The sequence below is a fragment of the Geotrypetes seraphini genome, chromosome 10, assembly GCF_902459505.1.
Source record: "Geotrypetes seraphini chromosome 10, aGeoSer1.1, whole genome shotgun sequence".
Lineage (NCBI taxonomy): Eukaryota > Metazoa > Chordata > Amphibia > Gymnophiona > Dermophiidae > Geotrypetes > Geotrypetes seraphini.
Genome location: NC_047093.1, coordinates 97977060 through 97991086, shown reverse-complemented (window position 1 = coordinate 97991086; position 14027 = coordinate 97977060). Strand labels below are relative to the sequence as shown.

The 14027-nt window shown below is 43.8% G+C and overlaps 1 protein-coding gene across 1 annotated transcript in view; it reads right to left on the bottom strand.

Annotated features, from left to right (window-relative positions):
- The window catches only part of LOC117368544, a 153802-nt gene that overhangs the window by 15503 nt on the left and 124272 nt on the right, over positions 1 to 14027 (bottom strand). The window contains exons 11-12 of the mRNA XM_033962279.1: positions 8690 to 8934; positions 53 to 132 (exon numbers count right to left, since the gene is read on the bottom strand). Coding sequence (XP_033818170.1) covers positions 53 to 132; positions 8690 to 8934 — 325 coding nt within the window. The remainder of the gene's footprint in view (positions 1 to 52; positions 133 to 8689; positions 8935 to 14027) is intronic.

Sequence of the window (14027 nt, the reverse complement as noted above, 5' to 3'; positions counted from 1 at the left end):
TTCCATTATGGGCAAAGTCCCTCCCCGCAAAGTTAAACAAAGTCTTAAATACCTTTCCTTGGTTTTACAGGCTTCTGTAGTGTCAGATTCTGCTCTTTATCCAATAGGATTGTAGAACAGATATGGTTCAGTCTAAGGAGAAACAATAAAGAAAAAAAAAATCTGAAATCTTTGCTTTTGTGTATTTTTGGTTTGTGGAATCTTTTCCTACAAATTTATTTGTATTTTTTCAGTTATATAGGTATGTGAGGGGGAAGAGTTAATTTTGTAATAGTATGCCTATATCCAAGTAGCAAAAAGGCATCTATTATAAGTCTATCTATATATATAAAATCGGAGGTATGTATGTGTGTATGTGTGTGTGTATGTGTGTATGTGCCGCGATCACGCAAAAACGGCTTGACCGATTTGAACAAAACTTGGTATGCAGATCCCTCACTACCTGGGATGATATGTTCTGGGGTTCTCACGGCCCACCTGCACACGTGGGCGGAGCTACAAACAGAAAATCAGATTTCACCCATTCATATCAATGGAAAAAATGTAAAAAGCTGCCAACGCAAAAACGGCTTGCCCGATTTGAACGAAACTTGGTATGCAGATCCCTCACTACCTGGGGTGATATGTTCTGGGGGTCTCGCGGCCCACCTGCACACGTGGGTGGAGCTACAAACAGAAAATCTGATTTCACCCTTTCAAGTCAATGGAAAAAATGTAAAAAGCTGTGGGACCGATTTGAACGAAACTTGATATGCAGATCCCTCACTACCTGGGGTGATATGTTCTGGGGGTCTCGCGGCCCACCTGCACACGTGGGCGGAGCTACAAACAGAAAATCAGATTTCACCCATTCAAGTCAATGGAAAAAATGTAAAAAGCTGTGGGACCGATTTGAACGAAACTTGGTATGCAGATCCCTCACTACCTGGGGTGATATGTTCTGGGGGTCTCGCGGCCCACCTGCACACGTGGGCGGAGCTACAAACAGAAAATCTGATTTCACCCTTTCAAGTCAATGGAAAAAATGTAAAAAGCTGTGGGACCGATTTGAACGAAACTTGGTATGCAGATCCCTCACTACCTGGGGTGATATGTTCTGGGGGTCTCGCGGCCCACCTGCACACGTGGGCGGAGCTACAAACAGAAAATCAGATTTCACCCATTCAAGTCAATGGAAAAAATGTAAAAAGCTGTGGGACCGATTTGAACGAAACTTGGTATGCAGATCCCTCACTACCTGGGGTGATATGTTCTGGGGGTCTCGCGGCCCACCTGCACACGTGGGCGGAGCTACAAACAGAAAATCTGATTTCACCCTTTCAAGTCAATGGAAAAAATGTAAAAAGCTGTGGGACCGATTTGAACGAAACTTGGTATGCAGATCCCTCACTACCTGGGGTGATATGTTCTGGGGGTCTCGCGGCCCACCTGCACACATGGGCGGAGCTACAAACAGAAAATCAGATTTCACCCATTCAAGTCAATGGAAAAAATGTAAAAAGCTGTGGGACCAATTTGAACGAAACTTGGTATGCAGATCCCTCACTACCTGGGGTGATATGTTCTGGGGATCTCGCAGCCCACCTGCACACATGGGCGGAGCTACAAACAGAAAATCTGATTTCACCCATTCAAGTCAATGGGAAAAATGTAAAAAGCTGTGGGACCGATTTGAACGAAACTTGATATGCAGATCCCTCACTACCTGGGGTGATATGTTCTGGGGGTCTCGCGGCCCACCTGCACACGTGGGCGGAGCTACAAACAGAAAATCAGATTTCACCCATTCAAGTCAATGGAAAAAATGTAAAAAGCTGTGGGACCAATTTGAACGAAACTTGGTATGCAGATCCCTCACTACCTGGGGTGATATGTTCTGGGGATCTCGCAGCCCACCTGCACACATGGGCGGAGCTACAAACAGAAAATCTGATTTCACCCATTCAAGTCAATGGGAAAAATGTAAAAAGCTGTGGGACCGATTTGAACGAAACTTGATATGCAGATCCCTCACTACCTGGGGTGATATGTTCTGGGGGTCTCGCGGCCCACCTGCACACGTGGGCAGAGCTACAAACAGAAAATCATATTTCACCCATTCATGTCAATGGAAAAAATGTGAAGAGCTGCCATTCTCACAGTAATTCAAAAACGGCTTGACCGATTTGACCGAAACTTGGTATGCAGATCCCTCACTACCTGGGGTGATATGTTCTGGGGGTCTCGCGGCCCACCTGCACACGTGGGCGGAGCTACAAACAGAAAATCATATTTCACCCATTCAAGTCAATGGAAAAAATGTAAAAAGCTGCCATTCTCACAGTAATTCCATCTACCTGGGGTGATATGTTCTGGGGGTCTCGCGGCCCACCTGCACACGTGGGCGGAGCTACAAACAGAACATAAGATTTAACCCATTCATGTCAATGGAAAAAAAGTAAAAAGCTGCCATTCTCACAGTAATTCAAAAACGGCTTGACCGATTTGAACGAAACTTGGTATGCAGATCCCTCACTACCTGGGGTGATATGTTCTGGGGGTCTCGCGGCCCACCTGCACACGTGGGCGGAGCTACAAACAGAAAATCAGATTTCACCCATTCATGTCAATGGAAAAAATGTAAAAAGCTGCCATTCTCACAGTAATTCCAACTACCTGGGGTGATATGTCCTGGGGTCTCACGGCCCACCTGCACACGTGGGCGGAGCTACAAACAGAACATCAGATTTCACCCATTCATGTCAATGGAAAAAATGTAAACAGCTGCCATTCTCACAGTAAATCTAAAACGGCTTGACCGATTTGAACGAAACTTGGTATGCAGATCCCTCACTAACTGGGGTGATATGTTCTGGGGGTCTCTTCACCCAAGAATTTATATGTTCTTGCTCCTGGAGGTGAAACTAAAAATGTTGTTTATAATCAAGTTTTGTGTTAGTTGTATTGTATTCATTTTGTCAAATATTTCACATTATAATTTGAATATTGTACTTTTTATAAAGCTGTAAAAAAATAATTTCATTCACCACTATAAAGTATCTTTATTTGAATCCATTTACAGTGTTATTGCTATAATTAAATACCCGTGCAACGCCGGGGCATCAGCTAGTCTTATATAAAGGCAGCATTGGCACCTATGAGGCTTTATAAAATAAGCTCCCACATCTAGACCCAAAAAAAACACAAATGCCAATGCACACATTTACCCCTGCTCCAAAGTTAGTGTAAATGCATATGTGTATGCTATGCATCCAGGGCTGGTTTTAGACATACTGGAGCCCAGGGCAGAAATTGAAGATGGGGCCCCTGTTCCCCTTTCCTCCCCCCCTAATCTCCCCACCTACCATGACTACCATACATAAAAACAACTTTAAATTACTTCTTCACATACAAAACAGACAGACCGTTACCAAATACAGAACTGGGAACCAAAATAAATTATATTCATCAAGAGAAATAAAAAAAGATATGCATTTTTTGTACTAAACACACAGGGGTCCTGGCCCTGCCAATTGAAGACAATCTCCAAACTGCAGCTAGCAGCAGTGTCCCCGAGCTGCCACCAGCTGCAGAGTTCTGGTGAATGGACTGGAGGAAGAGGTTTTCAGCTGGCAGGGCTTTGGAATTCTCCATCAATTTAGATATTTATATTTTGCATTTGGGCAAAGGGCATGGGGAAGAGCAGGGAGAAACTTTGGTTTCTCCCCCTTTTTGGGCTCCCCCTTTTTGGGCTCAGGGCCACTGCCCCCCCCCTTCCTCCCCTCCTCCTCCATCTGCTGTCTATTAAACCACTGAACACAATATAAAAATCTGTGTGGGGGAAAAAAAAGCTAAAATATTCCAGTTAATACATTTAAAGTAAAACACTTTTTCTATCTTTGTTGTCTGGATATTTTATTTTTCCATCATGTTAGTCCCATTTTGCCACTTCTGCTTTACTGTGTCTTCTGCTAATTCTCTTTCTAGTAGTTGCTGTCCATATGTTTTTTCTCCTCTCTCCTATCATTTCATTCAATGACTGCACCTATATTTGATATACTGATCTTTCCTTTTTAGCTCTTCCCACACTTTTTTCTTTTCTGTCTCTCCATCCACTCAAATTTCACCCTTCTTTTTACTTTTCAGCTACCTACCATCTCCCTTTCTCATGCTCTAGCCACCACACTCCTTTCCCAGCCTCCTGTTTCCTTCTATCTACTCCCCATTACCACATTTCTACCATTGTAATCACTTCACTCTGTCGTGCATCAGGCGCCAGGCCCCCTCACTGAGTGCAACGTATTATCTTGGCGTGCCTTCATAAGGTGAAAGCCTTACTGGGAAAATAATAGAATGGCACAAGCTCCCAAGATCACAATAAGGCCACAGTCCAGCCACTGTTCAAATAAAGTAGGCATTTTGTACTCAGATGATTTTCAAAATATGTATCAAAAGAAAACTAGCATTAGTCCAGTGGCCTAGCTTCCTTCGTTCCCTGAGAATCAGGGTCTCACAGTTTCTGCTTACAGGTGATTACAAAACTATCAAAATAAAGACAAAATTCAAACAGTTCACCTGTTCCTGCAATTGCACTGCAGCTCCTCTGGCTGCCGGGTCAACACATGGCTGGCAACACCCTTGCTTCAGGGTAAGTCCAGGAATTCAAACAGCTGACAATTTGCCAGTGAAAAAAACAAAATCAAAAATACAACACAGGTAAGTATTTCACAGTTCACAAAACTTTTCCCTACAAAACTCACTGTGCCTGCCTAAATGTAGTCAGGCTTCCCCTACCAACTCTAGTAAGTTGGTGGGGTGGGGGAATTGCTGAATCCACTATCAAAATCTGCCTTGTAGGCCCCGCAATCCCAACCCTTGGATCTCCTGTGGTTTCTGCCCCACAATCCCCACTGTAGCAATCAGTGGCTTGTAACTTTCAAAACAAAAAAAGTCCTGCAGACAGCACAGACAAGTGCTCTCAAAGTCCAACAGTGTTTCAAGTCAGCAGTGATAACAGCCTTTGCATTTTCTTCACCAACAAACTTGGAAAAACAAAAGAGTCCTTTTCAGGCAGGACTGCTTCTCTGCTAATTGCCCTTGCAAACTTCCAAAACAGCTTCAGGCTGCTGGGAACAAAACCACTAAATAAACAATATCAGATTCTTTACTCCAGCCAAAAAGTAGTCAAAAAGCAAGCTTCAACTCACGTCCATTTGTTCACCAACTGGTGGCAGAGCAATCTCCATTGCCTCCTCAGTTCCCATGCATGGCAGCTGATTAATAGGTAAAGATTCCTCCCAATCCAACATTTCTATTTCCTCTCCTTGCCAGACCTCTGGAGCACCTAACCAAGGGTCTGATTCCTCTCCTTGTTCAGCTCTGTCTCTCTCTGGCCTGCACTGCTCAAGCTGCCTTAGTTTGTGAGTGCCACGCCCAAGTCTACATGGGGGATGAGCAGGCTTCAGCTCTCCCTTGCCTTTCTCCTGCTCTGCAATTAACCTAAGTAGGTGTGTGCCTAAAGGAGGCAGTGTCTGTTTCTTAGACTGTGTCCTAATAGAGCAAGGCTTAGGTTTAAAGGTGTTTTTGTCCCCATAATGTCCTGAATCCTCCCAGGGCTCCTGCTCATGGGAAACCTCCCCAGAATCTGAGGCCTGGTCCATGTCAGGAATAGAGGTGCTGCACTGATCAGCTCTCCTCAGCTATAGGGCTGTGTTTCTAGGCTTTTTACCTGGAACAAGGCTAGCTATAGTGCTGGGCTTGTGACAATTCTCGTTGTTATCTCACTCATCTTCTTGTCATTCTCCTTTTGACCTCTTCCACATTGCTTCACCATTTCCCCTCCCTCTTTCCTCTCTCATTAGGCTATATCTCTGTGTCACTTTCTCTCCATCCCCTAGCATCTTCTTATCCTACCTCTCTTCCCTCCTGCCCTCTCATGGTGCCATCTTTCTTTCTCTTTCTTCCCCCATAGTGCAGCATTTCTTCCTTTCTTTTCTGTTCTTCCCTTCCCCCTTGATGCTGCACAATAGGATGGAGGGAAAATAATGAGAGATGTGCATCTCTCTATCCCTTCCACCCCTAGACCTAACATTTCTCCCTTCCTCTCTTCCTTCCATCCCCAAGCCTAACTTCTCTCTCTTCCCAGCTGCCCTTCCATCCCATCTCCCTCCCTCTCTCCCTCCTTGGTCCACCATCTATTTCCAAGTACCCTAGTCTCTCATCCTATATCTTTCCCTCCCCCAGGTCTGCCATCTCTCCCTTTCTCTTCCTAACTGCCCTCCCATCTCCCTTCTTCCTTGGTCCACCACCTCTCCCTTTCTCCTCCCAACTACCCTAGACTCCCATTCTATATATTCCCCTCCCTCCCCCCCAGGTCTACCATTTCTCCCTTCCTCTTCTCAACTGTCCTCCCTTCAAGTCTCTCTGCCTCCCTCCATACCACCCTATGTCCAACTTCTCTTCTTTTCTCTCCCTTCACACCTTTGCCCACCATCTCTCTAAATCTCCTCTGTTTCCAGGCACAATAAGTTCTTCCCCTTCACTTCACCTCCCCCTACTCCCAGTATGGCTCTTCTTTAAACCCCTTCCCCATTCTACTTGTTAAAAAAGCCAACTGGTCCAGAGAGCTTCCTCGGGTGGGCATGCCTTCTTCCTTCTGTCAACACTAATCCAACATTGCCCTTACCTTCCTCATCTCACTGACAAACTAGCCACTGCAGCAATTCTGAAGTGCTGCCTGCAGCCCCTCTTTATGCTTTCCTTCTGGTGTGGTCTGACGTCTCCCTCACCTTCCCCGACTCGCTGAGAAACTAGCCATGGCAGCAATTCTAAAGCACTGCCTATGGCCCTCTCTGTGCTTTCCTTCTGCCGCGGTCCACCCAAGAGGAAGCAGGAAGTTGTGTAATTGGAGTTGGACCAAGGCAGAAGGAAAGCAGGGGGGGGCCACAGGCAGCGCTTCAATATCGCTGATGCAGCCAGTTTGTCAGCGACACCGGGAAAGTGAGGGTAACATCGGACCAGCATTGAAAGAAGGAGGAAGGCAAGCTCAGAGCTGTTTGCTCTCCCCTAACACCAGCCTTGTATGCATTTACCTGTGTAGTTTATAAAATATGTATGAAAACTGCCAAATCCATCTCTGCTACACACAAATTATGCCCCCAAGAATGCCTATGTACATATGATTTTATAGGCATGTGCAATTGTATAAAAACCCTTTTCTGCACAGAATAAGCTGTATAAAATTACCCTCCCCCAAATAAGGTACTTTCCACAGCAGTTTCATACTAGTTTATGACATAACTCTAAGATATGTTTAATGTTATTCTCACTTCATAGATCTGTAATGCTGCAGTCATTTCCTGCTGTAGTGTGTGAGCAAAGCATTGTGTGAAATGTAGTCTCATACATACTGCAGCCACTTCTGCTTACCTGTATAAGCTTTGTTTCTAGTTGTCTTTCTCCTAAGACCTCTTCTCTTTTCCTCTAATCTAAGCTTGAGCTCTTTGTCTTACTGCTGTGCTTCCTGGTTACTTCTTCAATCTTTGCTCTGATGAGTCTGCAAAGGTATGGCCTCTCTCTACTACCTGTTGCCAAACTCTGTCCCTATTTGCCTCTTCTCTCCCCAAGCCTTATGGGTATTCACTGTGGACCCTTTGTCTTGGGGGCCAGTCACACTTCACCTTCCATCTCAAACACAGGTGGCTGTAATTCCCATGGCTGTAATTCCCAAAGGACCAGTTTTTTACCTGAAGCTATCTGACCATAAGTATGAAAAAGCACCATGAACATCTTCTCTCGCACCAAGCAGCATCATGGGGTAAAGACCTAGAACAATTGCTTTCGCCCACTACTTATGAGGAATTTAGGAAACGTCTGAAAACACACCTGTTCCTAAAGTATCTAGACAACTGATCCTCTCTTCTCTCTTCCCTCTATAGCGATTAACTTGTTCTATTGATCACTCTCTCCTCAAAAATGGATTTCCTGTCCTATTAACCCTCTTTCTTCCTCCCCTCTTAAAGTCAATCAATTTGTACCTTTGCTTAATCTTTGTAAACCGCATAGAACTTCACGGTATTGCGGTATATAAGCTGTTATTATTATTATTATTAATAATAATTCAGCATTTCATTTCTGGAACTTAGAATACCTTATTATCTTAACTATTCTCTCACCTCTGCTACAAAGCTTCTGCTCTTCAAATCTTCACCTCCAGCTACAATATTAAAAAAATCTACCAACTGCAAGTACATATACTATATTTATTCAATAAAGTATATTTCAGAAAATTATAAGGACTTCCTGTGTGTACGTTGGTGTGCTGAGAATATAGCATATATTCTGTTGGTGTTCTGTAGAATATAGCATATGTCTGCTAGAGAGTCCTGGACTGAGGCAGCAAGCTATGTGAGAACCGAAAAATCAGTATGGGTAAAAGCATGTGCGTTCTGCCTGCAATATGAGGAGGCTTTCCTGAGGATGGGATTAGGTCATAAAAGAGACATAATGCATGTAAATTGCATTTTTCAAAATGATACATTATTTACTGTCATAAAATAATGATGTGTGAGATTTCATGACAGCAAGCTGTGTTAGACAAGGAGAATTTTGAACCAAATGTCTGGCAAATATTTTTCATGATCTGTAAACCAAAGATCAACAATTTCACTTCCCCACAAATTCCTCCCCACTTCTGAAAAATAACACAAACTTGTTCCATCTGTGGATCTTCTCCATTTTTCCCTGGAGGAGCTCACGCTTTGTCTTTGCCCTCTGCTGCACCAAGTATGCTGACAGGTTCTTTAGGGGAGGTAGAAATTGGGAGTTGTCTTCAATCTCTCTTGCCATGTTCAGGGACTTCGTTGGAGTCAGAGAGAAGTCAGTCATATGGGTTGTGGCGTTTGGGTTTGGTAATCTGTAGAACGTCAAACTTCTTAGAGGATAATAAACCACAGGCTGTAAGAACAAGGAGACACCAGAGAATTGCTTCATTAGACAAGAAGTTTACAAGCAAAGAGATTATGAACTGGAATAAGCACAATTTATTGATTCAGGCTTCTTCTCAAATCTAATATGCTACTCCTACTGCCATTTTTAATTCATATCCTACCATTCTGCTATTCCGTTTTTCACTCTCCCCTCACACGGTTACGTATATACTCATATTCCAGTCTTCTGGGGACGCCAACTGCAAACATAACTTTCAAGCAATTCTGGCTACCAGGCCTACATGTCTACAAACTATGAGGTACATAATTGAAATGGAAATACGACTAAAAACCCACCTAAATCAGCACTTGGACGATCAAAAAGACAGGTCATCCAAGTGCCGATAATCGAAACGTGTTTTAGACGTTTTAAACAGCTTAGGCCTTTTTAGTGCTTCTGTACACCCAGAGTGAAAAGGAGTGTTTTTGAAGGAGTGGTGAGGGTGGGAGGTAGGTGGGGTATGGGTCGACCTAGTTGTCCTACAGCGATAATTGAAAGTTCAATTAGATTTCCTAGCCGGAACTTATACGTTGTGACTTAGGTGGTCTAAAAACAGGTATAAGTGCCCAGAAGATAGCCAAAGTGACCAGATAACCACTGTATACACAAAGTACAGCCCTCCCCAGTGATCTCTGACTCCCCCCCTCCACCATAAAAATCAGAATAAAAACGTGAACCATAGAGAGAAAGACTCTGGCCCATAAGCCACTCTAACCACTTCATTCATGGTGAAACATGTGCACCCACAAAAATCCCCCCAAACCCTACTGTACTGCCATATGGGTGGCACTTACAGCCATAAGGGATGTCAGGGCGGTAGATAGGTGGGTATAGTAGGTTTTGGGTGGCTCACCATGACCTATAAGGAAGTTGTGGTGAGATGTTTATGTGGCACCCTTTTTGTGTTGCCATGTCTGGGTATCCAGTCAATCACTTTGCTGACCCCTCCCACATCCAAAAGGTCTTGTTATAGGCTTGGATGATTTTCTTGATGAGAATGGGATATAAAGATAGACGACTTAGCGGTCTGGATGATCAAACAGCTGGACGAACAAGTAGATGATTCTCGAAAAAAAAAAATTTTGGACATATTTTTTGAGAATGGACTTTGGACGTTTCTGACTTTGGGCGACTAGCGACATGGGCCCAAAACGGAGTTAGACCTTTTTTTTTATTATGCTGCTCCACCCCTCTCATTCCCTTCCATCACTCTCCAGCTCATTCTCGATCGAATCACTTCAAACCAAATACAGCCCTCTTGAACATTTGCTCTATAAAAAATATGCACTATTTAATACACGACCTTATTCATTGTTTATTCAAAGTGTTTGATTGAACGCTTATCCAGCAGTACAAAGCGTTGAACAAAGTATTTAAAAATTACAGGAAGACAAACATGTCTGCATTATAAACATATATGTATTCAATTATTGGACAAACCAGGACTAAACAGACAAACTCAAGCCATTAAAACAATAGGAAAAGGGGGCAGAAATAAAATTTTTTTATCTCACAACATGCCTTTAGCTCACCAAAATCTGGCATCAAAAGACGAGGAAGCATATATTAACCAGGCATGCTCCAATTGTTACTCATTTCAAATGCTTTTCCATGAAAATAAAAAAGGTGGAGGCCTAACAGTCATCTACCTATCAACTCTACCCCTCAAATTCAACATCAACCTTTCATCACTCCGCTCTGATGTTGAAGCTCTCCAATTTACACTACTGTCTGCCTCCTCCCATAGTCTCTCGAGCCATTTTCTGTGAGCAATCTGCACAGGGCAGGAGCTTGGGAAGATTGCTCCTGCCCCAAAAACCCGCTAGACCACCAGGTAGGGCTTAAGGGGGGGGAGGGCTTACAGGGCTTAAAAATAGCCCAAAAAAATAAAATGGGTTTTTGGGTATACAACCGCGAATAACCGAATCTGCGCATGCTGAAACCGTGGATTGGGAGGGGGAAGTGTATAAAGAGTTTTACTTCATGCAAAATTGTCATTTCTTTAATAAGACATTAAGGGGCTCATAATCGAAAGAGAAAAATGTCCAAAAACCGGCCTTGGACGAACATTGTCAAAATACGTCCAAATGCCGATAATGAAAACGGATTTTGGATGTATTTCTAAATGACTTAGGCCTTCATAGTGCCGCTGAATGACCAAAGCTAAACGGGGCATTTCAGGAGGAGTGTCGAGGGCGGGAGTTGGGCGGGACGTGGGCAGACTTAGACTTAGTCGTACAGCATATATAACCGAAAGTTATACAGCCCAGCATAGATGAAACTTGGACAATTTGACTTAGACCATTTAAAAAACAGTCTAAGTCACAAAAACCCACCTAAAGTCACCAGATAAGCACTGCAAACACATAATACAGACCCCCACACACTACCCCAGTGATCACCGACCCCCCAACCACATAAAAATCGTAATCGCACCTTTAAAATTCAGCCTCCAGACCATCATCACCTGACAGCCTAGCATAGGAAAGCCTGTCGTCCAGCACAGAGGTAGCTTAAGCTGTCTTTAGGGTGAGTTAGGGACCCATGGAGAGGATGACCCATGCCCATAAGCCCCTGTAATCAATGCATTGATACTGAAACATGTGCACTCCCCTATACACCCCCAAAATCATTTTGTACTGGCATATAAGTGGCTGCTGTAGCCATAAGGACTATTGGGGTGGTAGATAAGTGGGTCTAGGGGATTCTGGAGGTGGTTTGGGGGGGCTCACCATGACCTATAAGGGAGCTGTAGTGAGGAGAAGACATGGCACACTTTTTGTGAAGTTCACAGCAGTGCCCTGTAAGGTACTATTTAGGTGCCATGTCTGAGTGTTCAGTCCATCACTTTGCAGAACCCTCCCACGTCCAACAGGGCTTGTTTTTGACTTGGACAACAGGGCGTTTTTGACTTGGACAAAAATGTGGTATAAAGATGGATGATTTAGCGACTTGGACGATCAGATCAGCAGGACGTATACTTAGGCGATTTTTGAAACAAAAAAATTTTGGACGTATTTTTTGAAAATGTGTCCTAGGCTGCTTTTTACTTGTAACTTAGATGAAAACGGACTTAGATGTTACTTTCGATTATGTCCCTCCACCTATTTTTTTCTGAGGCCCTCCAAGTACCTACAAATCCAAAATGTGGCCCTGCAAAGGGTTTGAGTTTGAGACCACTGCTTTAGAACATCTTTTAGTGTTCTGGTTTTGCAATCATTTTGTGCCATACCAATGTTTTGCTGAGTTTTGTTCTTGATGTTGCTGATATGGTTGTGCAGTGACTGTTGTTCATTGATTGAACGTTGTTTCAATTTGACTTAAATAAAGTTTTTAATAAATGCAACTCTGGATATAACGGACCGTTTTTCCAGGTCCCTTGAAGTCCGTTACACTGTAGTATTGAACATCACTAGAGATTATACTGTAGTATTGAACATCACTAAAACCAAAGGCATACTTTTCCCAAACTCAGATAAGGAAGATTTTACTCTACCAATCAGCATAGATACCATACCAATTCAAATGGATTAAAAAATTAAACTTCTTGGGATAATCTTGGACAAAGATCTAACATTTCACGATCAGATTAGCTTAGTTGTTCAGAAGTGCTTTTTCTGCCTCCATGTTATGTGGGCATCTGCTCAGTTTCTTATATAAAAACTGGTTAAGTGTTTGTAATAGATGTATAAGTAATGTGCTCTGTGGACTTAAATTCCCAGAGGGTTTTGCTTTCCCTGAGAGCTGGGCTGCTTCCTTGGAGCATAAGCCCGCCTCCTTCTCCAGTCTGGGAGAGAGCAGTGGCCATATTGCAGAGCACCTCAGTGTTGCCAGTTGGGCGGTTTTCCCACCCAATTGGGCTAGTTTTTAAGCCCGATGGCAGGAAATAAAGGGCTTGGGCGGGAGGCAGGTTTTTGGGCTTTTTTTTTTTTAAACTGGCTATTATAGGCGGGTAACGGGGTTGGGGTTTTTTGTTTGGTGTTTTTTTTTTGGGGGGGGGGGTTCATTGGTTCTGCTGCAGCACAACAGGCCAATCACAAATGACCATAGGAACTCTGAGGTCATTTGTGATTGGTCCATTGTGCCCCAGCTGAACCAATGAAAATTTACGAATCACAAGACCAGTCCGGCGGGAACAGCCAAGCCTCACTCGGGTATTGCCGCCTACTTCTTTCAGCAGGTTTCAGTCCTGAGCACACAGCATACCGATATGTGTTTTAAAGATACTACTAAATCCAGAAGATTTGTCATTTTACAGGCTCTACATTTTCAGGCAGTCATTTGTGTGGGGTGGGGAGTACAGGGATGAGATGCTGACTGGAGTGGGTGTACAGGGGCAAGATAAATGCTGATGGGGGGGGTATACAGCTGGCTGGGGGGTTTTCTATGGATGGAAAAAAGAATAGTGCTTGCAACTCTTTAGGAGATACCAAATCCCACCCATTAGTAATGTGACCATACGTTCCGTTTTGAACGGGACCATCCCATTTTTAGGTACCCTGTCCCGTTGTCCCCAAGCACAGTTCAGAATGCTGAAATGTCCAGTTTTCAGAAAAAGAGCAACTAGAGTCTAGTTGCTCTCTTTCTGAAAACGGGACAGTTTGGCATTTGAGGAAAAAAATAAATGGTCATGTTATCCATTAGGCATGCGAGACACATATTTGCTGCCCTTCACAGGCATTCAATGAGCCAGTACCCTCCCTCCTTTCCCTCTCTTATATTCTTTTGAGTCTGGCATCTCTCCCTCTCTCGCACCCCTCCCCTTTCTGGTCCTACCTTTCAACTGGTCTTTGTGGTCCCGGTACAGATTCACACACCCTGTGCGCCATAAGCCCCAAAGCTTTTCCCTCTCTCCACCTAGCAAACCGCAGCACCAGAATTTTATTGGCTCAGCTAGGGCACAATGGACCAATCACAAATGACCTCAGAGTTCCTAGGGTCATTTGTGATTGACCCGTTGTGCTGCAGCTGAACCAACGAAAAAAAAAAAAATCAGCAATAGGAGGTCCGGAACTGTCACCTGCCCAAAATAGCCCAATTGCCTCGAAAAATAGCCCCAA